The sequence below is a fragment of the Thamnophis sirtalis genome, unplaced genomic scaffold (assembly GCF_051295495.1).
Source record: "Thamnophis sirtalis isolate CommonGarterSnake01/CBP01778 unplaced genomic scaffold, rThaSir2_p1.2 scaffold_1, whole genome shotgun sequence".
NCBI classification, from domain to species: domain Eukaryota; kingdom Metazoa; phylum Chordata; class Lepidosauria; order Squamata; family Natricidae; genus Thamnophis; species Thamnophis sirtalis.
In genome coordinates, this window is record NW_028261381.1 from 157,432,836 (window position 1) to 157,452,102 (window position 19,267).

Below are 19,267 nucleotides of genomic sequence, written 5' to 3' on the forward strand. Positions count from 1 at the left end.
AGTGACGTCAAGTTGGCCATGCCCATTCAGTCACATGCCCTCCATCTAGCTACACCCACCAAACCAGTAGTAAAAAAATTTGAAACCCAACCCTGTTATAAATATGCATAGTTGTAGCTACTTTTCATGATGAATGCATTTTCCCCTTTAAAATATTATACCTGTGTTTCATTGTATTCTCTAGTCTATTTGTGTGTGTGCGTGTGTTTGTGTGTGTGTGTGTGTATTTGCTGAGCTTGAACAATTTTCTGTGTGTACCTGTATGAATGCATGGAAAATGGTGGAGTTGTGCAAAATACTATTTCCCCAGATACAGTCCATGTATGCACTTTTTCATATAGACCAGACTAAGTATGGTATAAGGCTAATTATGAAGTGAGTGATGACATTGCAGCATCTGTCTTACTGAGGGTGTAAATGTTACAAGTGTGCTGACATCTTTCAGAAAATAAGATGTCGATATCAGTTCCAGAAATAAGAGAGAATGACAGAGCGGGAAGGGAGCTAGTGAAGAATCTGACAACGTGTCGTCTCAAAAGGATAGAGGGGTGGTAAAAGATTCAGGAAAAAAAGGTAGCACAGTTTGTGTTTTTCTCCTTGTCAGCCAGCAGGCGTCACATTTGCTTAGCTTTGACCCTGGATATTGCACAGTCTTTTGTGTTTCACATGAACTTCATACTTTAGTTGTTATAGATCACTTAAAGTAAGAAAGGTAGAAAGAGAGAGAATTAAAGAAAGGTGATCCATGCCTGGTTACTATTTTTACAAAAGAGTTTCTATTGGAATGGAATGGAATGGAATGGAATGGAATAGAATAGAATAGAATAGAATAGAATAGAATAGAATTCTTTATTGGCCAAATGTGATTGGGCACACAAGGAATTTGTCTTTGGTACATATGCTCTCAGTGTACCTAAAAAGACAAGATACATTCGTCAAGAATCATAAGGTACAACACTTAATGATAGTTATAGGGTACAAATAAGCAATCAGGAAACAATCCATATCAATATAAATTGTAAGGATACAAGCAACAAAGTTACAGTCCTGCAGTCATAAGTGGAAGGAGATGGGTAATAGGAATGATGAGAAGAATAGTAATGCAACCTTAGTGAATAGTTTGACAGTGGTGAGGGAATTATTTGTTTAGCAGAGTGAAAAACTTGAAAAAAAAAACTGTTCTTGTGTCTAGTTGTCTTGGTGTGCAGTGCTCTATAGTGTCGTTTTGAGGGTAGGAGTTGAAACAATTTATGTCCAGGATGTGAGGAGTCTGTAAATATTTTCACGACCCCTTTTTTGACTCGTGCAGTGTACAGGTCCTCAATGGAAGGCAGGTGAGTAGTAATTGTTTTTTCTGCAGTTCTAATTATCCTCTGAATTCTGTGTCTGTCTTATGTGTATGTTATGTGTGTCTTGTATTAGATAATAAGAAAATTGGTAGTGCAAAAAATATACAGTAGCCGAAAACAAAATCTAATTTAATTATTCTCCTAAATTGAGCCTAAAGATACAGAAATCATTCTTTCTGCGGATAATCTGGAAGTATGAATTTCCTTTTTTTTTCTCCCAGTACCTAAGCAACAAAAACAGCAGTTTCATTTATTATCTCCTGGAGGGCCTGGAGACTAAACCATATGATGAACGGCTGCAGATTTTGGGTCAAGCTAGTCTAAAGAAAAGAAGAATTGGGGGTGACATGATAGCAGTATTTCAATATTTGAGGGGCTGCCACAAAGAAGAGGGAATCAAATTATTCTCCACAGCACCAGAGGGCAGGACAAGAAGCAATGGGTGGAAATTGATCAAAGAGAAAAGCAACCTGAAATTAAGGAGAAACTTCCTAACAGTAAGGACAATTAACCAGTGGAACAGCTTTTGCCTTCAGAAATCATGGGTGCTCCACAGTGGTGGGATTCAAATAATTTAACAACTGGTTCTCTGCCCTAATGACTATCTGGATAGGTGTGGCTCGGTGGTCATGTGACTGGGTGGGCTTGGCCAACTCAAGGTCACTCAGGTTGATGGGCGCTTCGCGTTGGCTGTTACATTGTAATAAGTGTTAACTGGAGAGGCAGTTTCTGTGAGCAGGGCAATAAAGATTAGGCTAGAAACAACACCAGAATGTTTCCTTCCTGCCTTCCTTACAAGATTAGCCCTGTAAAGTGGAAAAAAACAAAATGAGATTTCTTCCAACAATCAGTTCTCTGAACTACTTAGAAAGTTACCAACCGGTTCTCCTGAATAGGTCCGAACTGACTGAATCCCACCACTGGTGCTCCATCACTGGAGGTTTTTAAGAAGAGACTGGACAGTCACTTGTTTGAGATTGTATAGGTTCTCTGCTTGAGCAGGGGGCTGGACTAGAAGACCTGCAGGGTCCCTTCCAGCTCTATTCTATTCTAAATTATATTCCTCTTTATAAAATACATATTGTACAATAATGGGCGATGGGTTAAATAGTATATTTCAGACTAGCTGCAGCTGCTGATAGTTTATTGGCTAAAGACAGTGTGCTTGGGATCTATAAATAGAGTGCTTGCTTTCATAAAGAAGGAAAGTAACATTAGAGGAAAGACAGCCATAATTTTTTCCACTTCTCCAAGATTGCAATTAGAAGGTCACAGCAACTTTCTATTGAGCAGTTCTTTCTTTGAAAGCAAGCCTTAGATGTATATTGGCCAACATGAAGGTTTTATAAGGAAAGCCAGATAAGTAAATAGTAAAGACAGGAACCCATAAAAGAAAGGCTTATAATTCTTTGAGAATAGTTTTGGCTTTCCGAGATATTGGCCCTCTGGGTCTCAAAAACAGCTTTTGATTTATTTATTTATTTATTTATTAGACGTATATACCACTTCATAGGGCTTTCAGCCCTCTCTAAGCGGTTTACAGATTTTTAGCAAATTGAGTCAGCAAATTGCCCACAGTCTGGGTCCTCATTTCACCCACCTCGGAAGGATGGAAGGCTGAGTCAACTTTGAGCCGGTGAGATTTGAACCGCTGAACTGCAGATAACAGTCAGCTGAAGTGGCCTGCAGTACTGCACCCTAACCACTACGCCACCTCGGCTCCAACACCCACTGACAAGCTATTTAACCTTATGAAGGGAATTCCTATCAGTGTCCCATTTTTTTTAAAAAAAAGAGTGATGAGATTGCACATTTGCTATTCTTCCTTTACTTCCTAATCTACTTGCATGCCTTCTGAGCCTTTGGGACTATCCCCTGCAAATACCTTCCTTAGCCTGCTGCTCTCCAAATGCTCCAGACCTGAATTCCCACAATTCTGTTAACAGGTGCACCAATTTATTCATGATGTCTCTAATTGTACAGGATCAACTAAACTGTCAGATGCAGCAGCTGCCTCAAACCACCCAGTCCGGGTGACATTCATTTTGCCATACACATACTGAAAAACGTACGGAGAACCGTGTTTCTGGGCTCTGTGACTCCTTATTAAGTTGGTCATGTGTGACATGACCTCTACAGTCATCCATGAGAATGAAAAGGGCCAGTCCTTTCATTGGTTAAGGTGAACTTTTCATAGCAGATTTTATAAAGCAGGGGTGTCAAACTCAAGGCCTGTGGGCCAGATGTGGCCCGCAGGGTGCTTAGATCTGGCCCGCAAGGCCACCCTGGAAACAGTGAAGGACCAGCTTGCAATGCCTCTACCAGCAAAAATGATATGCGAGAGTTGCTCGCAGTCCGTTTTCGGCTGCAATGGCTTCCTGCAGCCCTCTGCCAGTGGAAACAGAGCCTGGGAGAACTGTTTGCGGCCCTCCCGGGCTCCATTTTTGCTGGCAGATGGCTGCAAGATGTCGAGCTGGCCATGCCCACTCTGGCCACACCCACTTGGCTCCCTGAAGTCAAACACAATCCTGATGGGGCCCTCAATGAAATCAAGTTTGATGCCCCTGTTACAGTGGTGGGTTTCAAAAAAAATTGGAACCTCTTCTATAGGTGTGGCCTGCTTTCCGGGTCCACTGATGGAACCTCTTCTAACCGGTTCAGTAGATTTGACGAACCTGTTCTACCGAACTGGTGCGAACTGGTAGGAACCCATCTTTGCCCTGTTATAAAGAGATAGCCAATTGTCACTTATTTAATTTACTGTACTTGTATTGACAGGGAGGGAGAACATATTGTGTCAAGTGCCAGAAAAACCTGGTTAACCCTTGAACATGAAGGAGGGAAACAATTTATTGTGCTCTCTGCAAGACAATGAAATCTATAAGCTCTATGCTCTAGAGGAAGATCTGGTTGACGCTCTCCCATTTCACTTCCTGAATATCATGCTTCTACAGCAGAGCGTCAATACATCTGACACGGGGTCAGGATGCCTCTAAACACAAAGAGGTCTCAGAGGCATTGTAGCCAATAGTCTCTGAATTCTCACTTCTTCTCTTGAATTACGCTGTGCCCTGGAACACACCCAGAAAAGACTGTGCATCCTTAAAGATTATTCTCTTCCAAGCTCAGGTTTTGAAGGCATAGAAAGAGAGAAAAAATGGGCCAAGACTTTATTCTCCATAGAACCTAATCATATCTTTCTTACCGAGTGTGTCTCTGTATGCAAATGCTGTATCTTCCCTGAGCCATTTAACAGGCAAAACCATAAACAGTGGAGTCTTATTTCTCCGCCTGCAGATTCTTCACCAAATTGGTAATTACGGGAACAAACGAGGCTTTGAGACTTGAAGCTTCTTATCCATCAGGAGAAAGTAATGGTTTCCCGCCATCTGCTAGAATATCATCCTCAGTTCATTTCCTCTATTGCACCCTGTCATGGTAATTGCTGCATGTCTCTCTGTATTTATGGCAAATGCATCGAGTGTTAAACAAACACTCATAACATCTATTAAACTTTTTTTTTTAAGTTCCCATCTATGTACCAAAGAGATTTACAAGTGAGAGAAAAGAATTTTGTGAGCTTTGGGAGAGAGTTCACACTATAATGAATGAGAGACCAGCTTCAAATGACTAAAGTTTTATTCATGGGTTAAATAAGGAGATTGAGGAAACTCTTTTTTCTCCATTCCCCCCCTCTTCTCTATATATTTGCAGAACAGCATAGACAATGAAAAGAAATGCAAAGAGAGAGAGAGAGAGAGAGAGAGATAGAGATAGAGAGATAGAGAGAGAGAGAGAGAGAGAGAGAGAGAGAGAGAGAGAGAGAGAGAGAGAGAGAGAGAGAGAGAGAGAGAGATAGAGATAGATAAATAGGAGAGATAGATCAGGAATTGGACAGAGGCAATGAAATGCTGTGGAAAGCCAGTTAAACTAAAATAACCTAAAAGTAAAACATTCCAATACATCATTAAAGGTAACTTTTTCTGTCCTCCAGCTTCATATCTCTCTGTAGTGAGGTACAAGAAGCAGTGAACCACCTAACAAGAAGTTTAGGAAAGTTAGCATGCAGATATTATGTGTTTTCAATCACAGATACATGTTGAGATTATCACTATCTGAGGTAGAAAGAAATAAAACGAAAGGTTTGTAAGTTGGGGACATGTGAATCACCATTCCAAGTAGACTTCTCACCAATATCTAATGAATAGAATAGAATAACAGAGTTGCAAGGGACCTTGGAAGTAATTCTAATTCAACCCCCTGCTAAGGCAGGAAACCCTACATCACCTCAGACAAATGGTTATCCAATATTTCTTAAAGACTTCCAGTGTTGGAGCATTCACAACTTCTGGAGGCAAGCTGTTCCATTGATTAATTGTTCTAACTGTCAGGAAATTTCTCCTCAGTTCTAAGTTGCTTCTCTCCTTGATTAGTTTCCACCCATTGCTTCTTGTTCTGCCCTCAGGTGCTTTGGAGAATAGTTTGACTCCCTCTTCTTTGTGGCAACCTCTGAGATATTGGAACACTGCTATCATATCTCCCCTGGTCCTTCTTTTCATTAAACTAGACATACCCAGTTCCTGCAACCGTTCCTCATATGTTTTAGCTTCCACTCCCCTAATTATCTTTGTTGCTCTTCTCTACACTCTTTCTATAGTCTCCACATCTTTTTTACATTGTGGCGACTAAAACTGAATGCAGTATTCCAAGTGTGGCCTTAGCAAGACATTATAAAGTGGCATTAACACTTCACGGGATCTTGATTCTATCCCTCTGTTTATGTAGCCTAGAACTGTGTTGGGTTTTTTGGCAGCTGCTGCACACTGCTGGCTCATATTTAAATGGTTGTCCACTAGGATTCCAAGATCCCTCTCACAGTTACTTCTAATCGACTCAAGAGACTTCATTGTTATTGTCCTAGGCCTTATGCATATGTGGGAGGGTGAGGATTTTAAATGCTGCCAGCTTCCTACAAGGAAACTCAGTGTGGAAGCCAGCAACAAGTTTGATGTCGCTTCATGTAATAACTGCAGCTAGAATTGTATTTGCACAAAATTGGAAAATGGAAAAAAAAATCCCTCAGAGGGAGAGGTAATTTAAAAAAAAATAGACTGTGCAGAAATGAACAGATTAACGTTGGCAATTAAAGGGAAGGAAGAATCAGAGTATTATAAGATATTGGAATCTTTTTATCACTGGATAGAAAACAAATATAGACAAAAAGAAACAGAAAATTGAATAATTTGGAAAAGAACATAGAATTATAGGGGAGATTTGAATTTAACGGCAATGTAAATGTAAAGGTAAAGGTAAGATTAAAAATAGTTTTAAAATGATGTAACTGCTAAATATGATGACACAAAGTTTGTACCCAGATGACACTGTAAGATTAACAATGAAAGAGTGGTTATGGAAAAATTAAAAAGAATTAAAACTTTTGGGAAAAAAAAGGTGGAAGTTGCTCCGAGTCCCACTGCTTTTTTTGCCCACCTGTGATCATTCTGCTTCTCTGATTAAGTAAGAAAGTATCTAAAGGAACATGAGTTGCCTAGTTGAATATAACACTTTCATATTTCGTGGTTCTTTTAGAAATGTAGGTTTCTCTCTCCCCCACTCCACATCCTTTCATTTGCATTACTCTGTTGAACACAACACCAACTTTGTTCCCTATTGATTCTCCTGACAGTTTAGGTAACAGCTTCGTTACTTGAGCAATGTGATGCTTTTTCTCCCTTGCCCTGTGGAGACTGCACATTCATCATCAATATGAGATGCCAGAGAGAGATAAGATATCTTCTGAAGCAAATAGCAATTGAAGTTCTCCTGCCTATGCTGACAAATGGCTATGCAGGTCTCCATTCAAGGCCAAGCATGACCATGATATTTTCACATCAGGATCAGAGTTTCCCGATAGAAAAAAAATTCTCACGTCCATATACGTATATGTATACATACACATACACATACACATATACATATACATATATACATTACATACATACATACATACATACATACATACATACATACATACATACATACATACATACCAGTCGTGGGTTACAGGCGTTACGCCCCGGTACGGGCATGCCTGCCCGTAGCACCTGATACCGTTCTAGTACGGTGCTCTGGATAGTCCACTAGCCCGCCCGAGCTCCTTACTGGTCTTTTAAGACTTCGGGGCTTTTGCGCACATTCACGGTGTGTACAGTGCCTGTGCGACACTCTGCTGAGCAGCTGGAGCATGGTGGAGGCGCTAAGACGCATATGCGCACATCCATGTGGACGCCGCCAGGCCCATTCTAACCGTACCGGTTGGAACAGGATCCAGAACCCACCACTGATACATACATACATACACACACACACACACACACACACACACACACACACATACATACATACATACATACATGTTGTGGCCCAGCAGGATCCGGTTGAGCTGCTGATGGACTCGGATAGCGAGGAACCATATGAGTCAGCCCTAGAAGATGTGGAAGACCCTGGGCAGGGTTCAGACCCAGAGCAGGGACCAGAGAGACTGGTTGGCCACCAGGAGGCACCAGAGGCATGGAGCAGTGGGGCACTTTGTCCCTGATCAAGGCAGTTTGTCCCTGATGCTAGATTGAGAAGAGCTGAGAAACGGAAGCAGCAACTCCGTAGGCAGACTCACAGAAGATGATTAAGCACAGGGGGTTGTTGATTGGCCCCTCCCAAGAGAGATTATAGGTGAGGCATTGGGAGGGAACATTTGCAGGAAACAACCGTTCAAATTAGTAGTTAAGAAAATCTATCTCTGTGTTCTAGTCGTGTCTGTTTGTTTGGACTATCTGCGTTGCTTCGTTTGAATTATCTGGGTTACTGCAGAGCTACTCTATTGAACGTGAGTTGCCTATGCCCTCAGCCAAAGGATTCCTTAACTCAATAATTGAACAGTGGCAAACAGCCAAGCCTGTGTTCTGGTTTATTCACAGGCGGGGGGGAGGTGAGGAGGGGGGTCAGAACACATACATATGTAGCTTAGAGATCCACCCATATATCTGATATCAACTAGTTTCATCAAGACCCAGATTGTTGGGGACAATATTTTAGCTGTATAAACCACTTAGAGAGGGCTGTGAAGTGGTACATAAGTATAAGTGCTCTTGCTTTTCTTATTTCCTGAAATTCAGCAGCAAAAGAAACTCCTTGGATAGTCTTTTACCAAGAGCATAACTTTATTGAAGATTTCATATGGGTATAGAAGTAGAAAAGCCAGTTCTAACGATTTCACACACAAACAGCATAGGAAAATTTCCTCTTTCTCCTCCTGGATTTCCTATTGTCCAATGTCCACCAGTCATTTGCACTCACTTTGTTTTGGGAACAGTCTGTCGGCCTCGGATGTTCCAAGCTGATGACCTCAAGTGTTGGGTCCATCTCAGGCTTCCAGTCAGCTCGGTTGAAATCTGTAGAGGTTCTCAGTCATCCAAGTCATGGTTGTCCGAAAGGTGCTTTTTCAGGAGGCAACCGGACTTTCTTGTGTTATTTTTTTTTCCTTTTGAAGATGTTTCACTTCTCATCCAAGACACTTCTTCAACTCTGACAGGATAGTGGGGAAAGGAAGGATTTATATTCCTTGAAGACAGCTGGTCATTTGCATCCTTTTAGAGGGTCATTGAAGCATTTGGAGGTTTATATGTAATCCTCAGGGTCACCTGAGTAGTGTTCCTGGTTCCTGTAGTCTGCAGTTTTTCTCTGGAAATCCATTCCTACTCCCACACAATTCAAAAGGTGTTCATACCAAATTGTATAGCTAAAGGTCTGTAGAGGTTCTCAGTCTTCCAGGTCATGGTTGTCCCCAAGGTGCTTTTTCAAGAGGCAACTGGACTTTCTTGTTTTTTCTTTTGAAGATATTTTGCTTCTCATCCGAAATGTCTTAAAAGTTCAGTCGCCTCCTGAAAAAGCACCTTTGGGACAGTAGGCTCACTTGCATTCCACATTTCCCTGCCTTACATTCCAATGCCTTCCCTCCCCCCTCCCATTACTATTGTCTGGTTGCGACCAAGGCTGTGTAGTGAAGCAACCATGACAGATTGACTGGTAACATGCTTAGCTTTTTTTCCCCTCGGTCAATAGGCCTACCAGAACAATGAATCAATACAGAGAGAATGTCTGTGTAAAAGTTTGGAAATGCATTCCCAATCCTCTTTAAAGAAACAAATTTTCTTCACCAAATGGCCCCATCCAATATGTGCCTGTAATCTATCATTGTTCATTTGTACTGATGCATAAACAAAGTTGTGCTAGCCCACAGCAATTAATGTAGTGTAAAATCTGGCAAAGACTCATGACTCGTGGCCTTCTACATTTACTGCTGACTGGAAACCTCTCGCAGTCTTTTTGTGTGAAGCAGAAAAAAAGTGAATGTATGATTTATGATTTTGAGGACTCAACAAAATATAGAAAAAAGAGAGTGTTATCTTGTAGCCATAGAGCAAGAGTTTTTATGGAGATTCTTAGTCATTCAGGTCATGGTTGTCCCAAAAGTGCTTTTTCAAAAAGCAACTGGACTTTCTGGTTTTTCTTTGGAGATGTTTCACTTCTCATCCAAGAAGCTTCTTCAGAGTAAGAGGTAAATTTATAATTTGACTTATAACTGATAAGTTATATGAACTTATAACTGTACCGATGATGTCACCTAGTTTGGTAATAGCAATAGCAGTAGACTTATATACCGCTTCATAGGCCTTTCAGGCCTCTCTAAGCGGTTTACAGAGAGTCAGCATATTGCCCCCAACAATCTGGGTCCTCATTTTACCCACCTCGGAAGGATGGAAGGCTGAGTCAACCCTGAGCCGGTGAGATTTGAACCGCTGACCTGCTGATCTAGCAGTAGCCTGCAGTGCTGCATTTAACCACTGCGCCACCTTGGCTCTATGAAATATCTGCAAGAAAACCATCAAGTTCAGAGAGCACCCAGGACCCCACAGAACAGATAACGGCTGTAAAGAAGATCAAAAACACTTTGGACTTTTCATATCTTTTGAAACATTTTTAATAAAATTATATGCAAAAATAATAAAGAGCTTAGTTGTAGCCTTTAGAACCCCCTTTCATAGTTTTTATCTTTTTAAAAACATTTTTAATAAAATCATATGCAAAAATAATCAAGGGCTTAGTTGCAACCTCTAGAACCTTCTCAAGGTTGCCACTGAATTTTGGCATTAATTGATGTGATTGTCCAATAACCCATTCCTTTTCTGTCATCATGACAGCTGCCTTGACTATCAGCCCAAATTGTCAGTTCTGTACGGTAGATTAAAAAATTAATCTAAATGGGTCTAAAGCTAGTTTTATTAGAACAGCTACAGTTATAGGGTTTTGCAAATCTGCATGTTTTTCCCTTTCCCCCTTTGTGTAAATTAGAGAGGCCTATCTAACGCATCTTCTCAACTTTGTTTCTTGGACTGGGTTTAAGCTATATTGTTTTGGTAAGGGATCTTCCCATTGCCCTTCAATACTATGCCCCCTTCACCTATCTCCTTTTCACTTGCCCGTTGTTACTGCATTTTACTTATCTTCCATCTCATGCATATCCTGGGTTTTCTTGCTATCTCGTCAAAAGATTATTTTAGGAAGTCATTTCTTTAGCACCATCCCTAAATTTAAGAAAACAGGTTATTGATTGACCAACTCCTGGTATACTTTGCATACTGTCTGATCTTACTTGGGGCTACCGTGGATTTGCTGCCCACAAACCAATAGACTGGCATTTGCTAAGGTAAGACTTAGCAAGACTTAGGGGGTATTTGAAAAGAACTGGACAAATTCAAAGATCAAACTACCCATAGCTACTAGTTTTAATGGCTGTTTGCTACCTCCTGAGTTGCAGGCTGTGAACATTAAATTATAATGGAATGTGTGGGTGACCTTGGAGAATGAGAGAAAGAGATGCTGCTTAGGAAACAATTGGAAAATAGAGGCAGGAGTGCCTTGTGGCTTAACACAGAGGTCCTCAAATCCTGGGCTGCGGACAAGCACTGGTCTGCAGTGTGCCAGAAACTGGGCCACGCAAATGAGCGAAACCCCAACTCGGCATGTGTGGGATGCAGGCAGTGTGGGAAAACACACTGTTGCCCAAAAGATTGGAGGCCTCTGGCTTAATGGCCAGAGAAAAAAACTTAAGAAGGAGTTACCCTAATGAATAAAAAATTTAAAAGTGGCAGCAGGAAGTTTGTCCTTTCAAACTTGCAAGATTCTGTTAGTGTAGCCTTACCATAAAGTAGAATTACAATAATATAATAGCAGAGTTGGAAGGGACCTTGGAGGTCTTCTAGTCCAACCCCCTGCCTAGGCAGGAAACCCTATATCATTCCTTACAAATGGCTATCCAACATCTTATTAAAGACTTCCAGTGTTGGGGCATTCACAACTTCTGGAGGCAAGTTGTTTCACTGATTAATTGTTCTAACTTTCAGGAAATTTCTCCTCAGTTCCAAGTTGCTTCTCTCCTTGATCAGTTTCCACCCATTGCTTCTTGTTCTACCCTCAGGTGCCTTGGAAATTAGTTTGACTCCCTCTTCTTTGTGGCAACCCCTGATATATTGGAACACTGCTATCATATCTCCCCTAGTTCTTCTTTTCATTAAACTAGACATACCCAGTTCCTGCAGTTCCTTCTTCATATGTTTTAGTCTTCAGTCCCCCTAATCATCTTTGTTGCTCTTCTCTGCATTCTTTCTAGAATCTCCACATCTTTTCTACATCATGGCGACCAAAACTGAATGCAGCATTCCAAGTGTGGCCTTACCATGGCATTATAAAGTGGTATTAGCACTTCACATGATCTTGAATCTATCCCTCTGTTTATGTAGCCTAGAACTGTGTTGGCTGTTTTGGCAGCTGCTGCACACTACTGGCTCATATTTAAATGGTTTTCCACTAGGACTCCAAGATCCCTCTCACAGTTACTACTAATGGACTCAAGAGACTTCACTGTTATTGTCCTAGTCCTCTGGTAGCTCCCCAGTGCTCCAGGAACTCTGAAAGATATAGTTCAGTGGTTCTGAGATATCATCTGCCAGTTCCTTCAGAACCCTGGGGTGTAATCCATCCGGTCCTGGTGATTTGAACTCGTCTAGGGTATACAGATGCTCACCATTTTCTTCCCTATTTCCATCTGTGTTCCTAATCTGATTTTAGTGGTGCTGTTTTTGATAGGTTGGACTGTTTTTTCCCTTTGTGTAAAGACAGATGCAAAAAATGAGTTAAATAGTTCTGCTTTCTCCCTGTTGCTTGTCACCTTCTTGCCACTTTCTACCAGCAATGGACCAATTGTCTCCTTAACTTCTTTCTTGTTTTTTAACATGTTGGAAGAAGCTTTTTTTGTTATATTTTACTTTTGTGGCAAGCCTTTCTTCATTGTGAGCCTTAGCTTTCCTCACTTCATCTTTACAGGCTCAGGCTATTTGCTGATATTCTGCCTTAGTTATATCCCCCTCTTTCCACTTTTTTCTCTTTCAATTTGTCAGAGAGTTCTTTATGCAGCCATGCTGGCTTCTTTTGGGAACTGTTATTTTTCTTCTTCATTGGTATTGTGCTAGACTGAGCTTTTGTAATCTCATTTTTCAAAATTCCCCAAGCTTCTTGAGTTGTTTTCCCTTGAGGATTCTTCCCAAGCTCTCATCTAGTTCATCTAGTCCTGTCTCCTGTTCTGTTTTGTCTGGGAGGGCTGACAAATATCACCTGCTAGGAAGCAGCAATGGGAAAAGATGGTTATTCTCTACTGATGTGTTATGAGATTCCTAAATATATCTGGTTGAACAACATGTGATACAAAGATAGACTTGGTAAGTGGTTGGCCTCATCCCATCTCAGGACTTTTCTATATTGTTGCATAAAGAAAATTGGCAACAGAATATTGTTTTGTGAATATTTAATTTGTTTTTATTGAATATTGAAATGAAGAATCAGCTTCAGATATTCAGGCAAAGGCAAAGTAAGAACAGCTGGGGAGACTATTGGCAGTTATTCAACACATAGCTTGAAAAAAAGTTTGCTGTCATTCTCTGTACTTCCCCTTCTTGACTTACACTTGTACATCCAATTTATTACCTGTAGGCAAAGCATATGCTCCAGAATTCTACTATGACACCTACAATCCATTGTGGCAGAACAGAGCCCGTGTGTATGCCTACAGCCTAGAATGGACCCAGATGAATCCTGATGCTGTGGACCGCATCCTCACCTACCATCTGGGGATCCGGCAGGTGAGAACTTCAGGTGCTTTTCCAAAGGACCATTTTCTCGCTAACCAATATTGCTCTGCTTCTGTCACTTATTTTTCATGGAGGCTTTCAATCTAGATGGCTGTTAGACAGAAGTATTTTTTTTGCTGTGGTGTAGAAGAGATGGCTCACTCATCTGTAAAATCAATTCACACTTGCTAGGATGCAGAACAGAGGTGAGGAACAAAAGGTATTTCCCTTGTTGAGTGAATATGGAGATGCAACAGGCAAGGCACAAATACAGTGCCAACTGCTTACAAAACCTGACATTTAGAAACTTTCAACTGAAGTCTGTAAGAAAAAAACTTCTCTTTGGCACCCAGTATATTTTGAATGTCTTGATGGTGCAGGGGTGGGTAGCATCCCAAGAGATATTAAGATGTACGTGGAAGGATGCCCAAATGAAGATTTTGTATTAGAAATTGTTTGGCCTCAATAGACAGATTTCATTACTATTCCTGCATTGGATATCTTCCTATTGTTTGGTTAAGAATGGAGGATATTAAGTTACATCTCTTTGTGTGGTTGCTAAATCCATAATTAGTTTCTAGTCAAGGCAGGCAAAAATTAGAGGCAACCTTGCATTTTGAAATTTCAGTGTCAGGCATAATATTTATTTACAAGAAAATATTTGGATCCTAAGTAAGGACACAGGCATTCTTGTCTCGGTTCTTTTGAAATGTGCTCTTTTATCCAAGAAAGACAAAATATATATTTTGGGGCACAAAAGGCAATAGAAGAATATTGTATGGAATTAGGATTACTCTGAGCAATAAGTTATTTACAATGGTCATGACCCTTATGGTAGCCCAAATGTTTGCCTGTTCTTACTCCCAGTTAAAAACGGGCATAATGCATTTACATTATTTCTTAAAGCATCATCCAAATTCGTTTAGTTTAGCAACAGAGATCTGTGGCTCTCTTTTTCTTCTTCTAGCTTCCAGTCAATGGGGAAATTTGCACAGAAACAAATGAAACCACCCTAAGTTTTGTCAAAACCCATTACACACCCTTTATTTGACAGATTGCTTGCATGAAAAAGCTAAATCTTCCACAAGACTGCTTGTGTGATGCAACATTCATTGGCCAATGATACTGCAATCTTTAAAATCTTAGTATGTAGCTGACTAATTGGAAGCTGGAAAAATATAGGGAAGACTTGACTAATTTACTCAATGTCTTCTTAGGTTGGTCAAATACAATGATTCCCCAACTACCATGTTTCCCTTTCTTTTGACCCCCTGAAATAAGCGTTTGGCCTTATTTTCAGGGAGGTCTTATTATTTTTGAGGTGCAGAAGGCGGCGAGCATGGTCACCTCATGGCTGCTGCTGTGTTGCAATATTTTCAGGGAGGGCTTATTTTTGGGGTAGGGCTTATTTTAGCTCATGCGCTCAAAAGCCTGATTGGGTTTATTATCCGGGGAGGTCTTATTTTCAGGGAAACAGGGTAGCGCTCTCCAACTTTGTTAAGACCACCAATTCAGGAATCCTTACCATCATCTCCAAAGAAAATCTAATAACTGCAGTCCATATACATATCTAAATAACCATTTTAAGGAAAAATACAGTACACCAAGGCAGCTTAGGACACAGAGCAAAGCCCAGGTTTCTTTATCGCCTTGCTTCTTTTAGCAAGTAGCTGTTTTCCCTACACTTATCCCACTTTTAGCTAGTCCATATTAAATCTGTTTTATCTCCTAATATATCAGTTTCTTAGGATATGAAGTATATGACTGGCTTTCCTAATTGCAATTGGATATAATGTGGTTTCTTGGGCCTCAACTTAGCATCATTTGCTAACACAGTTATTCATTCTAGTTTCTGAATAACAGTTTAGAAACTACCATATTATGTGAACTCAGCCAACTGTTGCTTGTTCATAAACAACAATGAAGCAAATCGTGATTTAATGTGATATACAAATCAAATTAAGCCCATCTCAGGGTTTTGATGGTTCCAGGATGCTCCTATAATGTATACTGTAAAGGCCAATTGTGGGGAAGTAAGGGTAGAAAAAAGGGATGCAGTAGTTCAGTGGTTAAGACACTGAGCTTGTCGATCAGAAAGGTCGGCAGTTCAGTGGTTTGAATCCCTAGTGTTGCGTAATGGAGTGAGCTCCCGTTACTTGTCCCAACTTCTGTCAACCTAGCAGTCCGAAAGCATGTAAAAATGCAAGTAGAAAAATAGGGACCACCTTTGGTGGGAAGGTAACAGCGCTCCATGCGCCTTCAGCATTTAGTCATGCTGGCCACATGACCATGAAGACATCTTCGGACAGTGCTGGCTCTTTGGCTTTGAAACAGATATGAGCACTGCCCCCTAGAGTTGGGAACGAGTATCATGTGTGACAGGAACCTTTACTTTTAAGGGTAGAAGGGTCCATGTTTTTGAGCTTTCCAGATGCATCTGATTGTCTACTATGTGACCCAGAAAAGGCAAATCTTTCTCTTTTCTAGTTGTATCTGAAGACATTGCAGTGGTCATGTGGCAAGCATGATTATACATCAAAGTGCATGGAATACTCTTACCTTCCCACCTAAGTGATATCTATTTATTTACTCACACTTGCATTCTTTCAAACTGCTAGGTAGGCAGGAGGTGTGTCCAGTAGGTTTAATCCAGTAGACTGGATTAAATGGTCCTTTGCCTCATCCATAAAGTTTTGTGTTTCTTTAGTCAGCCTAGAGCTAGATAAACAAAAGGCAAACTGGATGTATAAACGCAGTTTTGGGATGAGAAGACTGTGTGGTTTGTTAGGCAGAAACACAAGAGGAGTTGTTCTGTTGTTATTAACTGGGTTATAAAGTTTGCATTTGGCTGCCCTTTGAATCTACTTTATCAGCCAGAGCGAGTGTACAAGGTAAATGAATTATTCCATATCTAAGGAGCAACATGAGTATTTTGATTTCTTTCTTTTTATATATATTTTAATCATAAAGACTTCATAAGTGGTACCTGTGAGTTCCTTTTTCTATTGTGGTGGGACATGCTAAATGTTAGCTGAAGCTTGCGTTTGAAAAATAGACCCCCAGGCAAAGCTTACAAGGCATTATCAAACAGCACTCATGAAGATAAGCAGCTTTTGAATGAACTGACATATCCATGATGGGAAGTTGGCTTACCTTGGCTCTCAAGGCAAGCTCAGATCTCAAAGAGCGCAGCAGGATTTGGGGTTCCTTGATATCTGGTATGAAATGGCAGGAATTTTGCAATACTTTGATGTGTGCTTCTTGCTGCTAATGATATCTCTCTCTTAATGGGGCTGGTTGAAAAGGAGAAGCAAATTGTTTGGTCTTTTAATCAATCCACATAGCAAAAAAAATGGACTTGTCAGAAGCAGCATTTTCTTGAACAGACAGCTGCATGGCAGAATAGCCACTGTGAATCTGTGAGATTCACTGAAGCCGGCAACGTGCTCTAAGCATCAAATGATATTGATGGTTCATTTATCCAGAAATCATTGCCTTTGGTTAATATTATTCAGTGCCATAACAACTGGGATTGTTATGATTTTCAGTGAGAGGTTTTGGGTTGGTTAATGAATTAAATTGAAATGCAGTGATTAGATGATCTGAAGGAATATACAACTTTTACTGAAGCCGAAATTCCATCATCCCTGGGCAAAATGAGGTCTATAACAATGGCTAGACAGTTCCAGTTATGGAGAAAGTGATCTGCCCTCATAAGGTGACAATCCAAACTGGAAGCTTGCCCCCATTCTTTATTCAGATTTCCATGATGTTGTGTTCCACATGTGAAACTCAAATATCAGAGAGGCAGGGAAAGCCATGTGGCAAGTACTACCAGCTAAGGCTCTTTTTTGTCTGCATCTAAATATTAGGGAGAGAGAAATTGGAAGAATAAATACATTCCGGTATCAGTAGAAGGGAATATTTGTAGCTCAGGTTGAACTGTAAGGTCATTGGTACTCTCTGAGCTTGGTTGTTTTCTTGCAGATGTTTTGTTACTCAACTAGATAACAATGATGATGTTACTTAGTTGGATAATAACATGTCTGCAGGAAAACAACCAAGTTCAGAGTGCACCAAGGACTCCACATCCTGATATGGTGGGAAAATACAAAAGGTGTTTTCTCTCTTATTGGGGTATCATAAACCCAGAAAGGCTTTCATTCTTGAGAATGCTCAACCTCAGACTTTTCATCAGCCACAACCGAGTTTACTTCGCTCATTCTAGGCAGAGAAATCTAGCATTAAAAGTGGCTTAGCAGTTAGGAATCAAGAATATTCTCTTCTGGAGTCCCTTTTTCAGAGAGTTAATCCATGTGTCGGGCAGAATGGAATTAATATATTTGCATTGAGTTGTTTATTGTCACATCTTTACTAATTTCCATCTGTAGTCACATCTTCATCAAATCATCACATAGCATCAGCAGTTAATTAGAATTCCGTTGATGAGCCCATTAAAATATGCCACCTTCATTTCAAGGTCTGAAATGTGTCAGCAAGTCAAATTGAGTGTGGGCCAAACAGAATTTGTCTGTGTCATCCGGTCATGAGTCAATGTGATTAGATAACTTGCTTAGCATATCACAAAGGCCAGAATTAATTGTGGTCTGTTTTCAGCTCAAAGTAGCAGGTAGGTGTTATCTCTGTTTAAGAGCTTGTAGGACCCTTATCAATCTCTATTATTGCATTTGTAAGTAGCCATTTTAAAAAAAAAATCATTTGGTCATAGGACCTGCTGGGAGTGAACTACTACCTAAAGAATGGAATAAATGCTAGGTGGAAGAAAGTTGAGCCAGTATTCATCCGCTCCAAAAAAGGGACAACTCTGTCAGATCCCTAAAGTGATACTGCCATTCAAATGGAGAGAGGGGGGAGCATGGGGATAAGCTGTATTTTTATAACCTTTTCCCAGGAGTCTAAGGGCCCTGCAGTATTCCCACCTTCTTTGAAATGTAATAAGCAGGGAGGGCCAGGTGTATTGCTTCAGTTTGCTGAAAGCAGAAGAAGATGCTGGGAACGGTTCCTTAGCTGTTTCTCAAGACGGCCTTTGAAATAAACATCTTCACACCTGTCGATTGGCTAAATCCAGATTTGGACTGGAGGGAGGGATTCAAAAGCCCTATTTCTAACTGTAATAGTTTGGGAGGGAAATTATAATCTGCTTCTCCTGTCCTACTATTACCGTATTTTTTGGCGTATAAGACAAATCTTTTTCCCCCAAAAAAGAGGGTGAAAATCTGGGTGTGTCTTATACGCTGAATACAGCATTTTTGACCTTCCAAAACCTCATCCTGCGGATCTTGTTTTTCACAAAAATGGAGGTGCAGAGGGCGTGAGAGGCCTGTAGAGTGCTCCTTGGGGCTGGGGAGGGCAAAACTTTTTTTTTAATTTACCTCTTTGGTGCGTCTTATACTCCGGTGCGTCTTATAGTCTGAAAAATACAGTACTTCTTCTCGATAAAAGGTTCCTTTTGAGTGAAAAATTGGCCCAGTTTTCACAAAGGGCTGTCTTTGCCTTCCCCAGCCCCCAGGAGCACTCTACAGGCCCCCCTCACCCTTTGCACACCCCTTTTTTGCCAAAAAAAACCCAACCTGGGCCTGTTTTTGTGAACATGAGCCTGTTTTTCACCTCCCAACCCCCCCAGCCCCACCCCATCCCATTTTTGCCCTCCACAGACTC

The 19,267-nt window shown here is 40.7% G+C and overlaps 1 protein-coding gene across 2 annotated transcripts in view; it reads left to right on the forward strand.

Moving 5' to 3' along the window:
* Positions 1-19,267, forward strand: part of MDGA2 (MAM domain containing glycosylphosphatidylinositol anchor 2) — a 583,552-nt gene that overhangs the window by 471,135 nt on the left and 93,150 nt on the right. For both annotated transcript variants that reach the window (XM_087729078.1, XM_087729069.1), the window contains exon 10: positions 13,452-13,600. In XM_087729078.1, coding sequence (XP_087585204.1) covers positions 13,452-13,600 — 149 coding nt within the window. The remainder of the gene's footprint in view (positions 1-13,451; positions 13,601-19,267) is intronic.